At 41.5% G+C, this 23132-nt stretch overlaps 2 protein-coding genes across 3 annotated transcripts; both read left to right on the top strand.

Moving 5' to 3' along the window:
- Positions 1-7428: 7428 nt before the first annotated feature.
- Positions 7429-11770, top strand: LOC308396748 (uncharacterized protein). Its single transcript, XM_080882285.1, has 5 exons — positions 7429-7567; positions 8391-8515; positions 8696-8757; positions 9182-9520; positions 9618-11770. Exons 2-5 carry the CDS (start codon positions 8457-8459, stop codon positions 9731-9733), a joined length of 576 nt encoding a protein of 191 aa, XP_080738411.1. The 5' UTR covers positions 7429-7567; positions 8391-8456; the 3' UTR covers positions 9734-11770.
- Positions 11771-12627: 857 nt separating this feature from the next.
- Positions 12628-17751, top strand: LOC308397128 (uncharacterized protein; the record flags this gene model as incomplete). 2 transcript variants are annotated; one of them, XM_080882854.1, is made up of 3 exons in its annotated part: positions 12628-13408; positions 15525-15634; positions 17357-17751. In XM_080882854.1, the coding sequence occupies exons 1-3, from the start codon at positions 13356-13358 to the stop codon at positions 17749-17751; spliced, it is 558 nt and encodes a 185-aa protein (XP_080738980.1). In that variant the 5' UTR covers positions 12628-13355. The 2 variants fall into 2 exon arrangements, with proteins under 2 accessions (XP_080738980.1, XP_080738981.1); XM_080882855.1 differs by having other exon boundaries at positions 12894-13408; positions 17360-17751.
- Positions 17752-23132: the final 5381 nt, after the last annotated feature.

Genomic DNA, 23132 nt, shown 5'->3' with positions numbered 1-23132 from the left:
TTCCGGGATGTGGACTCTCGCCAGCAGAAGACCAGGGAGGAGGCTCCTATCTCCACCTGACTGTGCGCAATCGTGCAGTCCAGCTACTCTCCACCTCCGCGCACGGCCTCCCTCGTAGCTCCGCCAGATGCAGGCAGAGGCGTACCCCTGCCCTACTGTGGATTTCATGCGTCGCCTCCCACGGTCGCTATTCTGTCCGTCGGGACTGGATCGCCGGGTTGTGCTGGCCGATCGCCGAATGTCTCGTGGCGCCCCACAGTCAGGCCAGAGGTCCTTCTTCTCATATGCTGGCTTGCACACGTTTTGTTTTCCAGCTCTCCACTTTTCGTGTGTCTCTCTCTTTTTAGTCTTTGCGCTCACTATCTCCCTTAAGTCAGTTTGGTGGCTGATAGGCCACCACGGGGAACGCCCCCACCTCACAGGTGCCTACAATTGTCCGCTTAATCCACAGTGGAATAATAAAAAACATATTGTTCAATCAACACTACACACACACTATAAATATGGAGATAAAATCATGCAATAGGAATATCAATAAACAAACATGCAATATCACTATTACAATAAAATCATGCAAATAAAATCGACACCCTGTACCAACACAGTCTGATCCAAAACAAAATATAAAAACACAATTTTCCACTGTGTGACATTAATAAGTTTGAAACCACCACTCAACCCATTTGAGTTCAGATATATACACTTAAAAGGGCAGGTGCAACAAGCCAAAAATAAAATTAATAATAATGTTGTCCCCTGTTGAAGAAATAGACAAATCTACAGAGGCACAAGAGGCCAGGTCCAGCTCCATAGAGCGAAGACTAACAGAAAAGGGGCAGGAGATGCATGAACAGGAAGCCAAGAAAAATGAAAGGTCATTTAGCAAGGCATATGAGTCCTGGAAGGAGTTAGCAAGAGGAGTTAGAACAAAGCTGAAAGGTTTCTGCTCAAACGAAGACCTTGTTAGAACACAAACGGACATTAAGGCTAAAGAAGTATTAATGCATGAACTGTATGAGCCTATCCGACGTAATCATACTTCTACTCCAGATGTTGTCAAGAAAATGCGTGTGTTGCCCTAACAACAGAAATTTGTGATCTCATTAGTAAACGACTAGAAGATATAGATAAGACTTTTAATGACAGGCTCGAGAAGGAGCGTGTAAGGATGATATTAAGTAAGGAGGAGTATGGATCTGTTTTTGGGAAAACAGAAACAGTTATTTCAGAGCATTCAAAGGGCTCAGATTCATACTCTGGAGCCACCTCTACGACTTCTAGCAAACGTGTGGATGCCGAAGCTGACCTTGCAGCTAAACTAGAACAGGCGAAGGCAATGCAACGAATACATGAACAGCAAGCCAAGTTGAGTAGCTTAGAGCATGAGTGGAAAATCAAGGAAGCACAAATGATTGCAGAAATGACAGCAAAGCTAGAGGAAGAGAGAACTAAACTGCAACAGCTACAGGCAGAAAATGAGGTAAAAGTAGCAGCAGCCAGAGTGAGAGCTTACAACAACTACGATGGATTGGAAAGCCTTAAGTATGAAGCAGATGACAAATCACAACTTGATAGCCAAATCATTGAATCTCAGAATCCATTGAATCCACAGGCTGAATCATTTCGACCTCAGTGTGCACCACCTGAGATTTTGCAAAAGCAACAGGAGGTCAGCTTAACACAGGAGCTTGCAAGCTTGTTCGTCTCCAACCGTCTGCCTGCACCTGAACCCACAGTGTTCACTGGTAACCCTTTAAAGTTTATACACTGGAAGATATCCTTTATGGCATTGATTGGCCACAAACCCCTCCCCGCAGGAGAAAAAATGTTGTACTTGAAAAGTTATCTTGCAGGTGAGGCACGGAAGGCGGTCGAAGGATTCTTCTATCGAAACTCAGAAGATGCATATCAGGGTGCCTGGGAGATTCTTCAGGAGAGGTATGGAAGTTAATTTGTCGTCCAAAAGGCTTTCAGGGATAAACTGATGAAATGGCCAAAAATAGCTCCCAATGACCCAGTAGCCCTCAGAGAGTTTTCAGATTTCCTTCAAAGTTGTGCCGAGGCCATCCCTCATGTTAAAGGGCTGGCAATTCTAAATGATTGTGAAGAAAATCATAAACTTCTCAAAAAACTACCCGAATGGCTGGTACGCAGATGGGGTCGCGTTGTTGTGGATGAACTAGACAGATGTCAAGAGTATCCACCATTTGCTCATTTCACCAGATTTCTACAAAGGGAAGCTAGAATAGCCTGCAACCCCATTGCTTCTCCCTTCTTATTAACCACTAAAGTAACAGATGAAAGGCTTCCTAAGAGAACCAAGGCACTCAGCACCAATGCTCAAGCTAAGCACTCTGCAGGTAAACCAGGGACCTTAATTTCAAAGCCAAGACCACCATGCTTCGTCTGCAACGATGAAACACACGGTGTCGCCAAGTGCCCAACCTTTGCCACAAGGCTTCCTGATGAAAAGAGAGCTTTCATTCGTGAAAACCGTCTTTGCTTCGGCTGTTTAAGAAAGGGCCACACTAGTAAAGAATGCAAAAGAAGGCACACATGCACTATATGTGGTCGAAATCATCCAACTTGCTTGCACATAGAGAGAATTGAGGGAGCCAGTGAAATGTTAAACAGTGATTCACCATCTGCAGGAAATGAGACAAAGGAAGTCCGTAATGTCATGTCACACACATTGACAAGATACTCCTCAGCTACGTCTAGCATTGTTCCAGTTTTTGTGTCATTGGCAGAAGACCCCCACAGTGAGATTCTCACATATGCTCTGCTCGACACACAGAGCGATTCAACTTTCATCTTGGGAGATCTGGTCTCTGCACTAAATGTGAAGACTCAGCCAGTGCAATTAAGGCTCAGTACAATGACAGCAGTAGACACAGTCATAGCTAGCAAAGTGGCTTGTGGATTGCAAGTTCGTGGGCTCCATAGTGAGTCGCATGTTCAGCTACGCCAGGCATACACAAGGGATTTCATCCCAGTCGATAAGTCTCACATTCCTACAAAGGACACCGCACTTCAGTGGCCACATCTGAGGCAACTGGCAAACAAGCTGCAGCCACTTCAAGACTGTGAAGTGGGATTGCTGATTGGCTATGATTGCCCATCAGCACTGGCCCCTCTAGAAGTCATTGTAGGGTCAGAAAACCATCCATTTGCTCAAAGAACCGTGCTTGGCTGGAGCATCATAGGATCAGCAAATCCATATCTTGATAGAAAGGAACATCAAAGCTTTGTACACAGAGTGGCAGTAAAGGAAATGCCATTGCCTCCGGTCAATGATGTGTTAAAGGTCCTAGAAATGGATTTCAGCGAAAGAAACTATCAAGATAAATATGTTTCTCAAGATGATGTTCATTTTGTAAAACTCCTCGGCAGCACAATCACAAAAAGGAAGGATGGACACTATGAGATGCCACTTCCTTTCAAGGGCAGCTCTCCACCCATGCTGCCAAACAACAAGCGACTGGCTGAAGCTCGTTTGCAACACCTCAAGAGGAAGTTAAGGTCCAATAGGCAGTACCATGACCTAGAGCTGGGCGATATGAGATTTTTTCATATCACGATATGTTTTTTTTCATTTCAGGCGATAACGATATCTATCACGATATAAGCCAAATAACTATATTTGTAAGATTTAAATGTGCCGTTGCTCACAAGTAAAATGTGAAATAATCAGCAGCTTGTTTTTATTTAAATATTTATTTCCCATAATAAGTTCAACAGGGTAGATGTACTTAAGGAACATGAGACTTTTTCAGATAAATAAAGGCAAATATTGCAAACTACACAAAAGGCAGCCGCTAAAGCGTTTAAGTTTCAAAATAGAACAAACGAAACAGACTAAATTGTCAATTCCACTTATTCTAAAAATAAATCTTAGTTTGTTTTACAGAAGAACAGACAAAACTGACTAACTTTTGTCAATATCAAATAAACTGAAAACTAAAAGGAAATTCTCAATCTCTCCTTGTTGTATAGCTGAGCTTTTCAAACAGTTTTAACAGTTACTTTAGTCTGACAAAAGCCGAATGACGAATTAGCGCTTCCAGTCAGAGACTGAGGCTACGTCCACACGTACACGGGTATTTTTGAAAACGGAGATTTTCCGTTTTCGTTTAAAAAAATAATCCCGTCCACACATAAAGGCAGAAATGAAGGAAAACGCTGCTATGAACATGCCAAAGCAGCAGGTGGCGCTAGATTCCTAACCGTGCGGAAATGTTGGCCAATCAGAAGTCTAGAAGCCTCGGTGGGAAAAAGTAAACAAAGCTGGGGCATAGAAGCAGAACCGAGTCGTATGTGTGGAGGGACAGTAACTGTGTGTATATGTAAGCATTTAAACACTGCAGAGAGTACAATTAACAGTATTGTATTGACAACTAACGCCGAGGAGAGGGGCGGTGCTGACTCACGAGCGAAGCAGCGAGTGAATAAAATCAAACAGCCGTACCAGCCTTATGCTGTTCTGTGGTTTCTAAAGCTGCTTTATCACTGAGTAAATTAAGGAAATTATTTCTAAATGTCGCCTGGAGGACAAACAGATGTTAAATAATACGTCACGTTTCATTTGAGGTTTGATGCTAAACAACAGCAGGACTGTTAGAGCTTATGTTTTTACAGGAATGAATTATTTATGACGTTATAATAAGAGGCAGTTCCAGCAGAAACAGAGCCAGTCACAGGCTGTCACTGCAGAGAAGAAGTTAACTCATTTTTACTTTACTTAGAAAGCTTAGGTCTACTTTTCTGTGCATGTATTTATCCACACAGACAGATTTGGTCTTGATTACGGTTACAGTTTAAAAGCGGCAGAGGTGAATTTAACTGTGTAGCTTTGAAGCGCTCAAAGCAAAATTGTAGAAAAAAACACACAGATGAAACATGGTGGATACATAGACGGACCAACTACAATGACAGAAGACGCGACTTAAATACACACAGAGAACACAGGGAGATTACACACAGGTAGGGAACACAGCTGGGAGTAATCAACAAGACGAGACAGAGGTAAAACTGAACACACACACACGAGACGCAGACCTTCACAATAAAACAGGAAACAAGAACACTACACAAAGACGCAGACTCGACACTGTGAGACAGACAGAAAATGACACATGGAACTAAACCCACACAAAACATGAGAACACAAATAAATAGAAACATGGAACTCTAATAATAATCATCATAGCACCCAAAACCACAACAATCATTCAAAAATAAACTAACAATCAAAACTCAAAATACTGGTTCGAAACTGACCCAGAACCGTGACAGTACCCCCCCTCCAAGGGCTGGCTCCCGACAGCTCTAAACAAAAACCCAGAACAAAACCGAGCACCAGACCAGGGTGGGCGGAGGGGATCCAGGAAGGAGCGTCCGAAACAAAAAACAAGGAGCACAAGAGTCCAGAGTAAACCAAAAACACAAGAAAACAGTCCAAGAACACAGGACAACAGATCAAAAACAAAACCAGAGCTCAACAAGAGTCCGAGAAAAGTTCAGGGGGTCGACACGGGGGTCGACAACACAAGGACCAAGACAGTTCCGGAGGCCGACCGTGCACACGGCAACGGCGGCAGAGCAGGCAAAACCAATCAGGAGATTTGTAAAATAGCAATTGTGTATTTTGTTCACCTTGTATATATTGTTCACTGCAGCAGCCTAGTAGGCGTGACAAACCATTTTTGTTGATTAAGTTTTCTCCTGTTTTTCGTTTAGAAAGTTAGGTAAGTGAATTGTCTTTTGGTTGGTTTTCATTTTGTGTAGGAAAGTGTAGGGACCATTAGGGAGTTTTGTTTGTTATTTTTGGCACTGCTCACTGCTGAAGCAAATAAATGGCTTCTTAGCGCTTTAAAAGATACTACTGTTTGTGTTCTTTCTTGGGTGGTGCGTGAGTGGGGCCAATTTGTTGTTGCGTTCAATACACGCCTAGACTAAGAACGTAACACATTGAAGAAACCTGTAGCATGGCACATGGTGGACCCACTTTTCAGTCGGGTTGAGTTCTGGACTTTGACTGGATCGCTGCAGCACTTTGATTCTCTTTAAGCTCTTCTTATGGAGATTTGCTGCTGTGCTTCGGATCATTGTCCTGTTTCCTGACCCATTTTGGTCAAACTCTAGCTGTCATGCACATGGCCTCAGATTTGACTGTAGAATACTTTGGTGTGCAGACATGTTCATGGTCATCTCAGTGACTGCAAGGTGCCCGAATCGCCACCCCTCCACTGATTCTGTCCTGTAGCTTCATAAAGTAAACAAAGGAAATCGCTGCAGTTTGTCAACAGATCAAAGTGAACTTCTCTTTTTATTGAGTGATATTATTGCTAATAATTAGCCTACACGCTGATCTGCTTTCTAGTGGCTGGAGCTCCAACAGAGTAAATGAATGTGAATGCATGCAAATTCCATTCATTGCTGGTTTCATATATAAAGAGTGAACATCTAGGCTTACAGTGTTGTCCGACAGTCCCTCCTTGGGTGTTTGCCATGCATTCTCTGGACACATAGAAGAAGCAGCAGAAGTCATCTGGTAGTTTATAAGCACTGATGGGTCTTAGATTTGGTAAATCACATAGATTAGATATTATATAGGAAATATATCAAAGTTCGCAAAGATTGTGAAATGGGGGTGTAAATGTTGGATTTTGGGGTTCCTGCATATGTAAGTGTAGAAGGAAATGAGGATTTGTACATATTACCAAAACATTAGGTGAAATTACAGTCATTTAATTTACAGATACCATTAGGCAAAGCTGAACTTAAACCTACAGATCATGGCAGGAGTACTGAGACATCAGTGATACAGGAAAGCATCTATACAACATTGAAAAACATGTTGGTTGTGGGAGGAGTGGGTAGGAGTGGAGTAGAAGAAATCATTTGTCTCGGGGTAGGACACACAGGTGCTGCAGCTGATAGGTAAGCACCCAACTAGACAGTGTGTGTACTGCACCTGAGTTTGTTCATGTAAGTGACGGCGAGTGCCTCACTCATGTCATTGCCTGGCCCTATTTGGTTCATAACAGACAGAAAGTACATTACCTTAAAAAGGTGCAAGCTGCAACAGGTTTTGGCATTTATCCAGTAAAAACTGTCACTAACAGAGAAAGAGTCAGAAATTGCAACAAATATAACATGACAGTTTCTAAAAATGACTTAAATTGCAACAAATATAACATGACAGTTTCTAAAAATGACTTGACTGATTATAAGTAGAATACAAGGTCCGTACAATAATGCTGAGTCATAAATATACTCGGAAAACCGGTGATTTCTGCCAACATAAGGAAAGATATTGGAATTTAAGGATAAAAACACAGAAACTTCGTGAAACACCGCGTGAGTTGAGTACGAGCCAATGAGGGTACGAGCAAAAACAGGGCTCGTACTCAACCGACCAATCAGCACGCCCCTATGGTTTTCTGTCCGAAGGGGGTGAAGCAACCTGAGTCCAGGGTGTCATCATTCGGATTGGAAGTGGTCTGTGTGGCGGGTTTCTTCCTGTATTTATTGAAGGACTTTCTTCTCGGATATGCACTTCTGAGTAAGTTCTATGAACCAGTTGCTGAGTCTGCTAGCTTTAGCTTCCTACATTTGGGTAGTATTTGTGTAACCGGTAACAGCAAATGACCGTACAGTAGTACAGTGACACGTTAGCTCGTCTGACCTGACCGTCTGAAGCCAGCCAAGATGCCAACTTATATTCAACGGTGTCGATTTCCGTAATTGTACAAAGAAAACGTGCGCTCATTATGTGCTGTGTAAATGCTAAGTACACGCCGCATATCTGTGGTGGCAGTGGTGGCTCGCTGTGTGACGCAGTGTTTGTGTTGAAGAGCACCGGAGAGTTTGCTGCACAGAGCTCGTATCGTATACAAGACTGTACTGGGAGTAATCACTGCTAAATCACTTGATGTGACTCATCGGTGTCATTATATTAGGAACTGTTGCACAGATGCTGAGCGTTTTCTTGATGGTCCTTTTGTGATGTGTTGCTCGCTGATTTTGGCATTATGGATATTCACTCGGCATCACAGCAGACTGTACTTGCCAGATCTATCAAATTTAATGAGTTTGGGATGAGCTGGCATAAAGCACAGAGTAATGTAAGGTCCATCATTTAAACTTCCTGCTTCCCTCCCTATAGTGTTAACGGATATAACATCTGAGTCTCAAATTAAAAACCAGGCAGGTAGCCAAGAAGAAAGAGTTTAACATTGTACTACTGCCAAAAAAAATAGGAAACGGACAAATCAGCTGTTTTAGTCATTTGGAAGACACTCTGATTTTTCATTGTTTTGTCTCCTGAAAACCGCAGATATTTGTATTATTTTACATGAAACCGTTTTTTCTCTTATTTCCTGCAGTCTGACACTTGTGCCCATGCTCCATTTCCACACCTCAGCTGCCAATAACCACTCAAGAGGAAGAAGATGATTTTCACAGCCCGTTCAATCCTGTCACCACAAAGATCGTGCAAAAACCTCTCGAAGTAAGTTATTTATTGTGATAGACTTAGTATTAGAGTTGTCATATGTCTGAAAGTTTTCAAAACTGTTAGTTTGAAAGTTCTTTTGAGGCAGAATAAACCAGCTTTTCTAGCAAATAACTTTACCCAGGAAACACTTTGTGATTTAAAGGATGTATCCCTCTGTCTTTATTGTTTCTTCAGGATGTGTCTTCAAATCTGCATATGGCTTTCTTTGGCGCTTACTTCAATAGTTGACGCTGTGGGTAAGTAGGTTTTGCTAAAAAGTTTGTAAACTACTGTTAAATCCTCGGTTACATTAGATTGCTATAACTGAGAACAAGACTAGTTATAACTGACTGTATTAATAGGTTATAAAGTCATTTCTTCCTTCACCCTCGTATTCCTCACACCTCTCTTCTTCTCTTGCTCATTCCCTGCTATGGCTGTGGGATATTATATGTATCGATTTAGAAAATCAACTTTTACTGCACTGCAAACAACTGCACTCAGAAAACAACTTAAATATATGAAAGAAATATGATAGTATTCCCTTAAAAGTAAATACTGGCTAGACAGTGAGCTCCCTTGGTGGAGGTTTGCGCTCTTGGAGTGCTTCTTGTTTAGTACATGCATTTCTGATGTATATTTTTATTCTTAAACCTCTGTCTTGTTTCTTTTGTCCTTCAGACTGCAAAAACATCATATGTTCACTTGGCCAGCAGGTCATTCTGCCATGTAATGCTCCTGGAAATATGGTAGTCCTCGCCATGCAGTGGTCCAGACGTGACCTGACAGAATACGTGCTGCACTATCGTGATGACCAACTTGATCCAGACGACCAGGATCCGTCTTATACGGGCCGGGTAAACCTGACCAATACCCACATGCAGAATGGGGATTTCTCAATGATACTGATGAACATGACGACTGCTGACATTGGAACATACGAGTGTATAGCCTTCCAGAGAAGACCAGGGATGGACTCTGAAATCCTCAGCATCGTAAACCTGAATGTCAGTCAGTCAGGTGAGTTTGTGCTCATGTCAAATGATGACACTTTAAAAGAGTTTTCACCTCCCTGACTCCTGACAATTCACACCAATGCATTTTTTTTTCTCGACAGATGAAGGAAGCAGGAATGGAGTCAGCAGTGGCGCAGCTACAGGAAGAAACCATCTTGGTCTCATTGTGTCACTGTCAGTTATTGCAGGGATCATTCTGGTGGCTGGTATTCTCTAATCTATATTAGGTGCCAAACTAACATTGGATCCTCAGCTTCCCCCCACTATGAAATGACATCAACATCTCAGCATGTCTAAATTAGAAAGACCCTCAAATTTATTCCAAACATCTAAAACTTAAAATGACAGTTAAAAGCTGAGGTGTGGCTTGTAGTGAAAAGCACAGAGAAGTTAATTAGAGTAGAATAATAGAAGCTCGGATCCATTTATCGTTTAACCTACATTAAGCAAATTCAGATTGTGGTTCGGCTCGGAACCACTTTGATTTGTGCCTTTGTCATATGTTTTCTAATGCTGGCCGTATATATGTCACGTGATAGATTGGCTGGGATTTTTTAGAGATTTCTTTGCACTGTTTACCATTAAGAGCACTGTGGAGCCCATCGAGAATGAAATTTTAACTTTGGTTAAAAAAAAATTACCGAAAGAATTTATATTTCATAACGAAGTCAACAGAGCAAACATTATGGCGCACAACAAGTTCATGCACCAAATTTGGAACGAGTCCAAATTAAGTTTCTTTCAAAGCTTTACTTCACAACATGAACCTTAACAAGTCATACACTAAATGTGTAAACCTTATGCAAAAGTATTTATTATAATGCACTGAAACTTTTTCTTATTTATTTATTTGGTTTTTAGTATAAAGGTGCTTTTAAAACTCCTAAATGAAAAAAGGTCCTACGTTTTCCCGACAGAATTTTGTGTGTTTTACATCCAAGCACAAATTTCCTGAAAAGAGAAACATGTTTTTATTGAAGTTACTTTCTGCCAGTAAAATGTTTTCATGTTTGCAGATCCGTTTTGTCTTTAGGTTGTTCTAGCTGCCAAAAACAACAGTGTTGTGGTGCTAAGAGGGAAAAGTCCCGTAAATTGTTTAGTAAGATTTAAATTATGAGGGATTTTTACTGACACCGTCTTGATGTTTTCGAACTGGACATGACAATGAGGGATGGATCTCTCTGAAAAACTGAGTTTACTTACAGGGTACCCACACGCTTAAGGTATTACCCTGCTTCATCTCCCTTATGACTCTCATGGGGATCATGGTTTAGAAAGTGAGCATCATGTTTATCTCATAAGACTAGAAAAAGGTGGCTGACAGCATGAACTCATCTGGGAGATGTTTACAGAGTTCACAAAGTAAATCGCCAGTCGACCCCAAGCTGTTCAAGTATTTAAGCATTATTGTATTTTCACTAAAGCACTGCATTATACTGAATAATAGAAGTCTTTAACTTTGAGTAGCATTCCAGATGTGGTTATGTATTATGTGATACTGTATGGTAGACAATGTGCCCATTAAGCATTAGGGCACTTTATTAGATACTTTATCAAATGTTGAAAGTTGAATGTGAAGGATCATAGTCAGAGGGCTGTGGGACATTGGCTACCAGCTGCTTATCACTAAAGGAAAGAAAGGTGATTCATGCCTTACGTTTTTATCTTCTGTCGTTTTCTGCTTCATGGCCTGATTACAGTGAATTTGTGGGACCATACTGTATGTTTTTTGACTCCCCAAGAAATGCATTAGGCACATACAGAGTATACATTTTTGTAGCAATAATAACTGCTCTTTAACTGTTGAAATGGATGTTTTCAGGTACATGATCACATTTTTACCTGGTTAATGAAATTTCCTTGGTATCTCTAACAAAAGGGTAATGATAAGTGGCCCTATCATTATATTTATAGCGACAGTTTCATGTCTTTCAATGTGCTTTCCTATGTTACACTATTTAACATTGTGTTTGTTTTTATTTCCTTGGTCCAAAAAAGTTTGGGTTTAGTATTTTACAAAGGGCAAAGCATCCATACTTTTTACTGTGATGATGACATGATGACACTAAAGCCTTGAAACAAACTTTGAATATTTGTTCTTACTTTGTGAGTCTGTATATTGCTATGAACTGTGCTTTTTTAAAAAACATTTTTACAATGGAACATTCCAAGTGCCATCGTTTCTTTTGTATGTTCTGCACATGCTCTGTACAATCATGACCCTGAGACCAATAAAGATCTATTTATTCTTTCACTTGAGTGTGCTGCTCTTGTTGAGTCTTTATGGTTCACATAAAGATAATGTAGAGCAGAATTTGCGTTTTATTTTTTTTTATTAGTTTACATTTTTGTTTCCTCTTTAAATGTTTAGCTTTTGTTATTTTCAATGTCTGTTTTAGTTTTTAATTGAGAATATGAGGACTGTCAAATGGAAGATAGGTGTGACGATACACATATATACTAGCCTAATGATAAAATGGATCAGTTTGGCAAATATATTTTACAGTGTTTATTTATTCGACAAAATACGTTAAATGTCACCGTTATTATTGGCTGGCCGGAAACAGCGGGGGTGTCCAAATTCAGAGGCTACTTCCACCTGAGGACCCGCCTTCGCGGTCTAAAGAAAGCCGCGTAGTACGTCACGAGCTCCCTCGGTGGAGTGAAACTGCGTCTGCTCCTTGCTGTCTAAAATGTAACCGGGCGCTGGCGTCAATTCTCCACCGTCTCACACTTTGTTTAATCAGTTTTCTGTTTGACGTTTATTCAGCTTTGTGAAAACCCCAGAGGACCCCTCCCGAGGGATTAATAAAGTTACATTTAAAGGAGCCAGCATCAGCTGAGAGATATAGAGGAGAACAGGGGGACAACAGACAGCTCTCTGTAGTTGACAGACTGGTAAAAACATTGAAAACAGTTTTTAGATATTTGCTTCCTGTATTTGCAGAAGTATCTCCAACACAAACTGTAACAGCTGCATGCAGGGAACCACTCAGTCATGTTTATCCTGCAGGACAGGATCTGACAGGGAAAGAAGGAAAAATAAGGGAACCACGGACAACTTTGATAATGCTTTGATTTATCCGCAGTACATTTAGTTCAAATATTGTTTCCATCACAGAGGGATTGTGCTGGTTTCAGTGGGGAAAGTATGCAGCTCATTTAAATGTTCAAAGAGCTGTGAAAAGTTGTCCGTTCATAAAGTGTGTCAGTATTTTATAAGGATGCCATGTTTCTGTATCATCTCTCTCCTGTCAGAGCCTCTTCCAAACATCAGCCTGTTTAATGCTCTCATATCTTCAACATCTCGAGTAAATTATACTGCACAGTTTTCTCTCCAATAAAAGAATATTTACTGCATGAGTCTGTTTTCCATTTTATCTGAAACATTCAAGGAGGAGATCTTTTACTGTATTTTGGTGATATTGCCCTTAAATGTGACTAAAGCTTTCATACAGTGGTGATCACGGACATAACTCTGAGATCAGTCTGACTGAACTCTGAAAATCACTGAGTGTTATTTCACAGAACCATAATTAGATTAACTCAAACGGAAACACGCGGTGTTAAACAGTAGTATAATTATCATTAACTGTCAAAGTAAGTGCGTATTTTGCTTGTTTCCGTTTCCATCAAAAATCGAATTAATTAATAATTGTTTGATTTGTGTTGATGAAGGCCTGCCTCCTTCTCCTCACAGTCACTTTTTACGAGACCATGAGTGTGTTTCATTTTTTGTTCTGTCAGTCTTGGATGTGACTCCTGAAAAGAGATTCACCATGATTCTGGTTCTCCTTTCACAGTCAGTACTGCTGGTTTCTCTCTCAGACTGACTGAAGATGAGTGATCTGGAGTCTCCAGGATCCAGCCGTCTGTCTGTGACCGACACAAAGTAAGATACTGTCTCTAATGTACACGAAGGAAATAGAGAACATAGGTGAAATCAGTATGTAGAAACAATTACAAGTTTAAAAGGACAAGTAAGATTGAGTGGGAGAGGACTGGTTTAACAGGAAGAAGAGAAAATTCCACAGTATCCGTGCAAAAAGTTTCACTTTGAAATCTTTAAAAGAATGTGGACAAACAGGTGGACTTGGTGTCAGTGGAGTTTACTCCTGGAAGTTTGAGATTATGATGATTATTACTTCAAAAACACCTGTACAGACGTTTATCACTCATTCCATACCAGCGCAGTGCCCAGTAACACTTTGAGGTGACTGGAGCTTTATATATAAAATGAATGCAGTCCGATCAGTTTATGAGAATAGTCAAAGTGACTTTGGTAATATTAGTTGCCAATTTTTAGTTGGTATTGGTTTGTAAGATTAGTTTAAAATAAAGACTTCATTTTAACTGAATTTTGTTACGTCTCAAGAATTTGGACGTTTAGCCTTAAGGACAAACCTAAGGAGGAGGTTGGACTTTAGAGTTGAGCCCAGAGATGTACGGCTGAGTGAGGGGCTACTTTTTGTCATCAAACTAAAAAGAAATAAAATGTAGGCTTAGAAGACACGGTTGGTTGTTTGGTTCAGCATCTCTGAATATCTTCAGAGCTGTAGAGGCTTCAGAATGTAGAAGTTTGGATGGAAACTCCAAATACTTGAAGCCCACAAGATGCATCTTTAAAAAGTCAAAAAGAAGCGAAGAATTGCTGTCGCTAAAACCAAAATAACATTTATAACAACAACAAAAGTGTATGATTTGGTAATATGATTGGAATGGAACAAATGGATTCTGAAAATCAGAGATTGAGTTTCCAAGTGAATAATGCAGCTGAAAAATTTTCCTGTTATATGAAGACTTTTAACCTGTAGTTCAGTATTGATCTGCCACAGTCAGCGAACAAAACTGCCAAAAAGGAAAAAGACATTAAGATCCTCAAAAGCTTGGCATAATATAGTCATACATTTTCACCTGAATACATCTGCCCTGTGCAAATCCGTTTCGAAGGCCTTTGCAGCTAATAATGGTCAATATATTAATTTAAAGAACACAGAAAAACAGCTGGTTCTTTTTCAGGGTTTCATAGCTTTTTTGTGTAGAATGCCAAGCTTTAATATTATAGAGATTTGCAAGTATCTACAAAGCATGATATGATGTGAAGTTCAACATCTGGGACATGTGTCCCGCTATGCATTGCAGAAAATGACTCAATCTCTTAGTACAGCAAACAAACAATGCAGGAGGGCGGGAAAATAATGGTCTCCTCTGCCGTGGCATCAGAAGTTGAGAATTGACGGGACAAAGTGTTGGGTTTCTCGTTTTGGGTTGCCGGGTCTATAGATCATAACACAGTTGAACCAAGCAAAGGAGAGGGCCCACCTGGTTTGTCTTGAGTGGCTGCTGTGAGATATGCAAGATGCTTGTGGTCAGTCAAACGATGAACAATGAGCAGGTGTTCTGCTCCCTCCCGCCAGCTAGCAGTTCCACTTCTCCCACGTCATAGTTTTGCTCAGTTCGAGAAAGACAGCAGAAGGGAAAAAGCTGCATTTTCCCTTCCTTGTTCTGGAACAAGATGAACTCCATCAACGATAAATTGTTGGGTGGTCACACACAGCTGACTGCAGCTTTCCAGTCTTATAAACAGTACATTTGTACAATGACTGAAACCAGCCCACTGGCTGTGACGTCAGTTCCTTGATCATGAATATGCAAATTGTCATGACCATTGATCAACAATCATTGATCAAAGACCATTGATCGTGGAATAATCTTCCACACTGCACCTAACGTGACAAACTGAAAGCAGTCATTGGGTGGGAAACCTTGAGGAGAACACTTTTGACCTTAGAGAAGAGCTCTGCATAGAAAAGGATCAGGTTTGAACTTAGTTTGTGCAGCTGTACCTTTAACTAAGGCAAGTTCCTGCATCAACTCGTCCTGTTGTCTTTTTGAACTGTGCTTCACTATTCACTACAGATGAATGCACTGTAAACACCTGCGTGTGAGTCACTTTGGTCACTTTGACAGTTGCACTGGTAATAATAATTTTCCCTTTGTGTCCTCAGAGAGAACAGTGATGTTGGTGTGGAGGAGGAGGAGCAGTTGTCCTGCTGTGCTTTGGGTCAAGATGTCTCAGAGGATTCAGTCGCTACCAGTTGTGGCATCTCTGTCCAAAGTAAGAGTCGGTATCCGTGTGCTGATGAACACATTTTTGAAAACTTGACTTCTTGTTTTGTAGGTGCATGAAAAAGATTTCATTCGATTTTTTATGGTATAGGTTTTTTTCCTGTTTTACTTTGAATGTTGTTTCCTTTCATGTCTCACGTTAGTTTTACTTCCTGCTTTGTGATTGTCTTAATTATTTTTCACCTGGTTTGCTAAAGTTCAGCTGTCATGTTCCCCACCTGCTCACAATATCAGGCAATCCTCAATATATACTACTCAAAACAATCAGAGGAACACACTGAAAACATAATGGCTCTCGCGCGGAGAAAAACATGCTGGAGATCAATACTGATGCAAACTGGGTGATGTGTTAGAAACGAAAGGATTCAATTGTTTGTTGGAAATAAATGATCAAAATACTGGATACTGGCTGAATCCAAATACAAACAGAAAATCAGAGTAAAAAACGCTGCAGCAGGCTTTTCCATTTGGCTCTGATTTCATAGCAGCAGCTCAAAATGAAATAGTTTGTATGGCTGCGTGTGCTGCTGGGCCAAAAGTTTAGCTGGTCATTTGTAGATTTTTAGATGAAATAAAAAACAAAAAAAACACTCAACAAAAGATCATCTAAAGAAGAGCAGAGTTCATGTACACACTTTATTAAGCAGCTACTGTACAACAAGAACAGAATCATGTAAATGGCCAAACAACAGCAACAGTAATCCCAGGGTGTAGCACAGCAGGCAAAGAGACGCAGTAGCACAGAGAGAGTAAAGGATCACATGGAGAACAAATGGAGCGCGCTCACGAGCCCTCTCTTCGTACAGAGCCAGAAACGTCTGACCCACAGAGCTCACTAAGACGACAATAACTCGTTTTTCCCACACAGATTACATATAACATCACACTGAATGAAATTACATGTAGCAGATTACATGAACTATATAAGATGAGGATTCGCGTATTAAGCATATTCAGAACTATTTCCTTCCATTATTTTCTTGGGTTAACAGTTTTTGTTGCTTTTCTGCTATCGCTTAAATTTTATTCATATAGCACCAAGTCACAACAGCCACCTTAAGGCACTTTATAGTGTTAGGTAAAGCCTCAGTAATAAAGCCTCAGACAACTCCCTACGAGCAACGACTTGGAGACATTAAGAAAGAAAAACTCTCTCTTTGTACAGTCGAACACTGAGACGGAACCAGGTTCAGTGACGGGCCGCCATCCACCACGACTGGTTGGAATGAGGGGAGGAGGGCAGGATAAAACCTGCAGGCTGAGAGCAAAGTGCTCCATCTATCTGATATGATACTGTGAGGCCTCTCAGATAAGATGGGGCTGTTTTATTATGGCCCTTTTTATGTGAGAAGCATTTTGAATTCAGCTCTGGATTTAACAGGGAGCCAATGATGTGAAGCCAGTATGAGGGGGATTTTCCCTCCTCTTAAAATGTCTCATTAGGAACATTTTTAACAGTTGCTTCTTGTCTCTGCTGTGACAAAAAAAGGTTCTGATTATGAATCAAAATGTTTTAAATAAGTCACACACTGGTTATAACTTAATGCCGAAAATGTCATGTTACACGATTTACTATTTTCTGAAGCTTATTTACAATTTACAATGCTTAACACCATTCCCATCCCTCCCGTCAAAAGATAAAAGTCTGTTTTTCATGCAGTTTCACACACTAAAGACATTTCATTCTTTTTGGTTTCTTGTTGTCAATCAGCAGATGCGAGTCTGGAAGAGGTTTTAGAAGAATATAAGATCAGTCTGAGGAGGAGGTTTGAAAGTGTGACTGAAGAAACTGATAATACAGGAAGTGGAACCCTCCCGAACAGGATCTACACTGAGCTCTACATCACAGAGGGACAGAATGAAGACGTTCATAACCAACATGAGGTGATGCAGCTGGAGACAGCTTCCAAGATGGAGGCTCTTGATGACATTACAGTCAGGTGTCACGACACCTTTAAAGCCTTACCTGACCAACAGAGACCCATCAGAGTGGTTCTGACCAACAGCGTCGCTGATCAGAGACGAGCAGTACAGTCTTCTGGAGCTGCTCCATGTTTTCCATCCAACATTACAGAAGGTCACAGCAGAGAAGCTCGCTGTCTGTAAACTTTTGTTCATCTTTGACGGCCTGGATGAAAGCAGACTTGGATCATTGGATTTCACCAACGGGAAGCTGCTGTCTGATGTCACAGAGAAGTCATCAGTCAGCCAGCTGCTGACAAACCTCATCCAGGGGAATCTGCTTCCCTCGGCTCTCGTCTGGATAACTCCCCGACCTGCAGCAGCCAATCAGATCCCTCCTAGACGTGTTGACAGGGTAACAGAAGTACGAGGCTTCACTGATGCCCAGAAGGAGGAGTACTTCAGGAGGAGATTCAGTGATGAAGAGCTGTCCAGAATCATCTCCCACATGAAGACATCCAGGAGCCTCCACATCATGTGTAGAATCCCAGTCTTCTGCTGGATCACTGCTACAGTTCTGGAGCACATGTTGACTACAGAGCAGAGAGGAGAGCTGCCCAAGACCCTGACTGACATGTACTCACACTTCTTGTTGGTTCAGATGAAGAAGGGGAACAAACATGTGGGGGGACATGAAACAAGTGAGATGGCTGAAAGGAAATTTCTTCTGAATCTGGGGAGGCTGGCATTTAAACATCTGGAAAAAGGAAACACCTTCTTCTACCAAGAAGACCTAGATCAGTGTGGTCTGGATGCTACAGAGGCCTTGTTGCACACAGAAGTTTATACGGAGCTCTTTAAACAGTGTTTGTTAATCTTGAAGGTGGCTTTTATTTGTGATTCAGGTCTCAATGTCTCTTTGTGTATACTTATATGCAGAAGTAACACAAAAGAAGAAGTGGGAGCTGGCCTGACACCAGTAACTGACTTCCAGTGAAAGCTTTGGCTAATAATATTTTTTAGCGAACATTTTTCTTGTAAAACAAAGGGGGGCCTAGCAAAAAAGGTTTGGGAACCACTGCTCTACAAGGTTGGCGAAATAAAAAAAAATGTATTAACATTTTTTTATTTGGACTTTTATTAGTCCAAATTTTTTTATTTGGACTAAAAAAAATGTTCGAAGTGGACTAGGTGCTAATTTTCAGATGTCAGGTCTACATCTAGAATCAAAATGAGCACATACATAAACAACCAAAGTGAAGCATTAAGACAAAACATAGCAACGTCAAACAGCGTCCACACATTTTGCCACAAATACATGCAAAACAACTAAATTGGGCCACAAAAGTGATGTAAATTGACCAAACTAAGACACAAATCAGACAAAAACAGATGCAGGATGATCACAAACAGACACGTCGGCTACAAACTGATGCAAAATGACTAAAATCACACGTGTAACACTTTCTACATATTTGACAACAGAAGAAAAACACAAACAAACTTGGAATGCATTTTTAATTTGGATTTTTTTTATTTCATGCCGAATTAGATATTTTAAAAATCAAGCCAAAGTCTCCTCCCTGTTTGTACTGTAAGGTCAAAGCCCTACTGTACTACAGAGAACCCCAACAATCAAATGATCCCCCTCTGAGCAAGCGCGAGGCGACTGTGGGGAAGAAAAACTCCCTTTAACAGGAAGAAACTTCCAACGGAACCGGGCTCAGAAGGGACGGCCATCCGCTGCGACCGGTTGGGGGGATGGAAATCAAAAGGAGACGAGATGGCGTGAACTACAGTTCTAAAATTTGGATTTGAGGGCTGATCCCAAAATTTTATGGTGATGTTTTTAAAAAAAGGATTTGGTGCTAAAAGTCTGCTTCAAGATTTTAAAAGAAGCAGGGCAGTGGGAAAAGCCAAAATGGTCATTTTAATGATCTCTGGCTTTAGTGAACCACCTGAAGGGTTTTAGCAATGTTTTTCCCACCGCAGAAAAAAACCTGGATATTTTGGACGTCTTTGGGGGACCCGGGATGACTCCGAGAGTGATTTTTAGATGTCTAATCAGAGCCTCATCAAAAGATGAATCATTTGCCATCAAAGCCTTTAAGACATTGTCTGGGGAGCCAAACTCCTTGATGAGGCGTTTGGCTATTTTCTTGATGAACTTTGTCTTGTCATTTGTCAGACTTGTGGCAGACGCTGTGCTGCTGAGTTCAGGCTGCATTAGATTGCTCAGACGGTTGATGACCGTGTCTATTTCTTTTGTAGTAGTTGCGATCCGAGCAGCAAACTTTTGGGTCTCAGGTTTAGATTTATAGATGACTCTCATGATAAGGAGCAACGCAAGGTCATTGGAAATTTTCTCAACATCAGAAGATGAACCTGACACAGAATCCATCTCTGATATTTTGGAGGAATCTTTGAGAGAGTGTTTCAGGCTCAAGGCTCCAGATGATTTATCTGGAGAAATGCTCCCAGGTTGTGGCATTTGAGGTGGTTTTTCAGATGCCACAGAGCATTTATCTGGAGAAATGCTCCCAGGTTGTGGCGTTCGAGGTGACTTGTCAGATGCCACAGAGCATTTATCTGGAGAAATGCTCCCAGGTTTTGGTGTTGGAAGTGATGCACCAGATTCTTTTCCTCTGCCATCTGAATCAGGGCTTTTTTCCTGTGTTGTGGTCTGTGCTCTTTTAATAAAGTTGTGGATGTCTTCCAGGGCCCCAGAAATCTTGTCCATTTGAATCATTTGATCTTTCTCTTCATTGCAGAAGAGTAAAAGCTTCTGCAAAAACCTTTCTACTGTGTCATCTATGAGGACATAGAGGACTTCAGCAGAAATGCGACGCTTTGAGCCCTGTACTGATTTCGGAGTCCTGGAGATGACCGTGTCTGAGAGGGACCTACCCATTAGAGGTATGGGGATTTGATAGCCTCGATCCACCGTAAGTAGATCAAACAGGTTTGCCACTAAGTCCTCCGTAAAATTCCTGATATGCCCACTATTTTTAAAGTCCCCCAAGGTCTTATCGATGAGGAAGAGTTCTTCTTTCTTTGTTAATTTGTCAAATAACTGATTAACGTCTGATCTAATGACGTTAAAGTCGACTGAAGAAGAACGTTTAATTGCGGTTCCCAGGCTTGCCGTATGTCGAGAAGGGGAGCGATGAGCCTCTGTACTCTGGGGAGCAGCCGTTTCAGGTACTGACCCTGGGAGAATGAAAACTATACTTTCATTGGAGGGCGCAGTTTCCTTCTTGGGGTGATTGCAAATGTTTTGTAGACAAACAAAATGTTTCCTGTTTGCCTTTATTCTTTTTTTCAGCTCTGTTTTCATTTTTTCAAATTGTTTTTTTGCAAACATGGAAAAGTTGTGTTTGCGTGCTTTGAGCCTGGCGTGTGAGGTGGATGGCACACATTTGGAGAAGAAGTGTCTCACCTTGTGGATAATTAAGCCTGCATTAAAGGCAGGTTTGGGTAAGTTACATTTCTCACAGAGCTCTTCACTGCTTGAATCCATGTTAGCAAGTATCTCACCTACGATGTCAACTGCAACCATTTCTACTGGGGTTGGAGCCTGGATACTTTGTGTTTCTGCAGTGGGTTTTATATGGCTTTGTGATTCTTCTGGGAGCTCATCTTTATCTTTTCCTGTCATCTCTCCATCTGAGCTCCTTGTTGACAGAATAACAGAAATCTCTGCGATTGCTGATTTCACTGATATTTTTGAACCAGTACGTTCTGTACTGGAATGAGACCCATTTGTCCCACACTGGCAGCGCAGCTTACATGCTGCATACCTTTTCAGGCATGAGGCAGCGCAACAAACCATGCGGTGTAGTTTCTTAATACTACTAAATTTGCCGCTAACATAAACGGCAGGGTCTACTGGGAAATCGGGGCTTTTTTCAATCAGTGCAATGGTTGAGCTGACCTTTTCTGAGATCTCTTCCTCAACCATCAGCGTCAGCTTGTCAGCGCTCTTATCTTGCTGTTTTGAGACATTAAGAGCGCCGGCGATGGCAGCTGAGATCGAGTCTCCGAGGGACACCCTTATTTTCCCCTCATCCATAAACTCTTCCCTTATCATGGGTTCCTGAATAACAGGAAGGGCAATCTCCAGGATGCTGGCAGAGGCGATCTGAATGATTTCAGAAATCATATCAGCGAGCACGGCATGGACGCTGGAGTCGCATTTTCCATTTTCTATAATGCTCCACTGAACTTCAGAGAGCCTTTCAAAGCACCTGTTGATTGGCGGGATAATCTGGTCTGGTGTGACCACGATTGAATTTTCGTTGATGGTTTCCATTGTTGTGTCACAAATTAGATTTTCTCCGTTTGAGCGTGTGAGAATTTTCTTGTATTACAGAGCGCCGACTGCTGAACGTTTTGCAAACAGATGAGCATCGAGTTCTGATTTTTCTGTCTGAGAGCCGTTATTTATAGGCTCGGTTGTCTGTGACGTTACTGACAGACCAGCGCGAACGCCTTTGATCTGCCAGTGACGTCACAAGAAACGCACGCGGAGAGGCGGCGTTCCTTGCGCGCTCACAGATTTGAATGACGCTTTGGAGTTGACGGCACGCCGCAATGCATTGTGGGAGCCCGGCACCATTTTCGGGGTCTACGAATCAAAACAAACACGCTGTGTTGGAACGACGATTACAAGATGCTTAAAAGCAGTTCCTGACCCACCAGGATTCATTGGAATCATAGGTTGGAGGACGTTTTGGGGAAATGGCCGACGGTCGAAGCGGAGAAGAAATAAACTCTTAAAAGTTAGTTCTGGGTTTTTATCCCACTTCATATATACACCAGGACACATGTTAGCATAATGAAAGAATTGTAGAATTAAGTGGAGTCAACAACAGCAGCATAGTGCAGTCATATCACAAATGTTAGCGTAATGAAAAAGTCTTACAAAGTCAAATTTAGCTAACCTTCGGCTAAGTTACGTGACGTTAGTGATATCGCCACTTAACGCGGCTCTTTGGTCGGTTAGTTAGTGTCATCCAGGGAAGACGGACGTTGTTTTGCTGTGCTGTATTTTTATGTGAAGTGTATATATTTATTTTTTATATTGCATGTATTTTGTGCAGTGTTTTATTTAGTTTGCATGTTTTTAGTTGCCGGCAAATTGTCCTGGAGAGACTCCGCCTTTTCCCCCGTTTTTACTAATTGGACACACCTGAGAGAAAAGAAAAGGTAATTTACAGAGTGCTCAAGGACACATAAGAGGTTTGGAGCCGGTGTTCAACAAAAATGTAACACGGAGAATGCGAGACAGACAGAGGAAAGACACAGACGATCAGAGGGGAGAGCGAGAGACGATCAGAGAGTAGAGATGATCAGATGGAGCAGACGACCAGCGACTGGGAAGAGAGATTACCAGCGACTGGAAAGGGGAAACGATCAGAGGAAAAAAAGGCAGATGACCAGCGACTAGGGACGCGTAGCGGCAGTCTGGTGGCAATAACGACAAGAGCCAGCTCGTGCACTGCGGGAGAACAGAAGCAGTGAGACCGCGGTGCCGATTGCAGTTTGAGGAAGCGGCGGGCGGAGTTGAGAGCTCTGCCCACCCG

The sequence above is a fragment of the Rhamphochromis sp. 'chilingali' genome (assembly GCF_963969265.1).
Source record: "Rhamphochromis sp. 'chilingali' genome assembly, chromosome: 5".
Taxonomy (NCBI): Eukaryota; Metazoa; Chordata; class Actinopteri; order Cichliformes; family Cichlidae; genus Rhamphochromis; species Rhamphochromis sp. 'chilingali'.
This window is presented reverse-complemented; position numbering and strand designations above follow the sequence as displayed.

Bases quoted from the DNA above. Each gene is read 5' to 3' on its own strand.
- LOC308396748 (XM_080882285.1), top strand. From the start codon at position 8,457: ATGATTTTCACAGCCCGTTCAATCCTGTCACCACAAAGATCGTGCAAA. The intron at 8,516-8,695 runs GTAAGTTATTTA...TTGTTTCTTCAG, and splicing joins TCGTGCAAAAACCTCTCGAA to GATGTGTCTTCAAATCTGCA. The intron at 9,521-9,617 runs GTGAGTTTGTGC...TTTTCTCGACAG, and splicing joins CCTGAATGTCAGTCAGTCAG to ATGAAGGAAGCAGGAATGGA.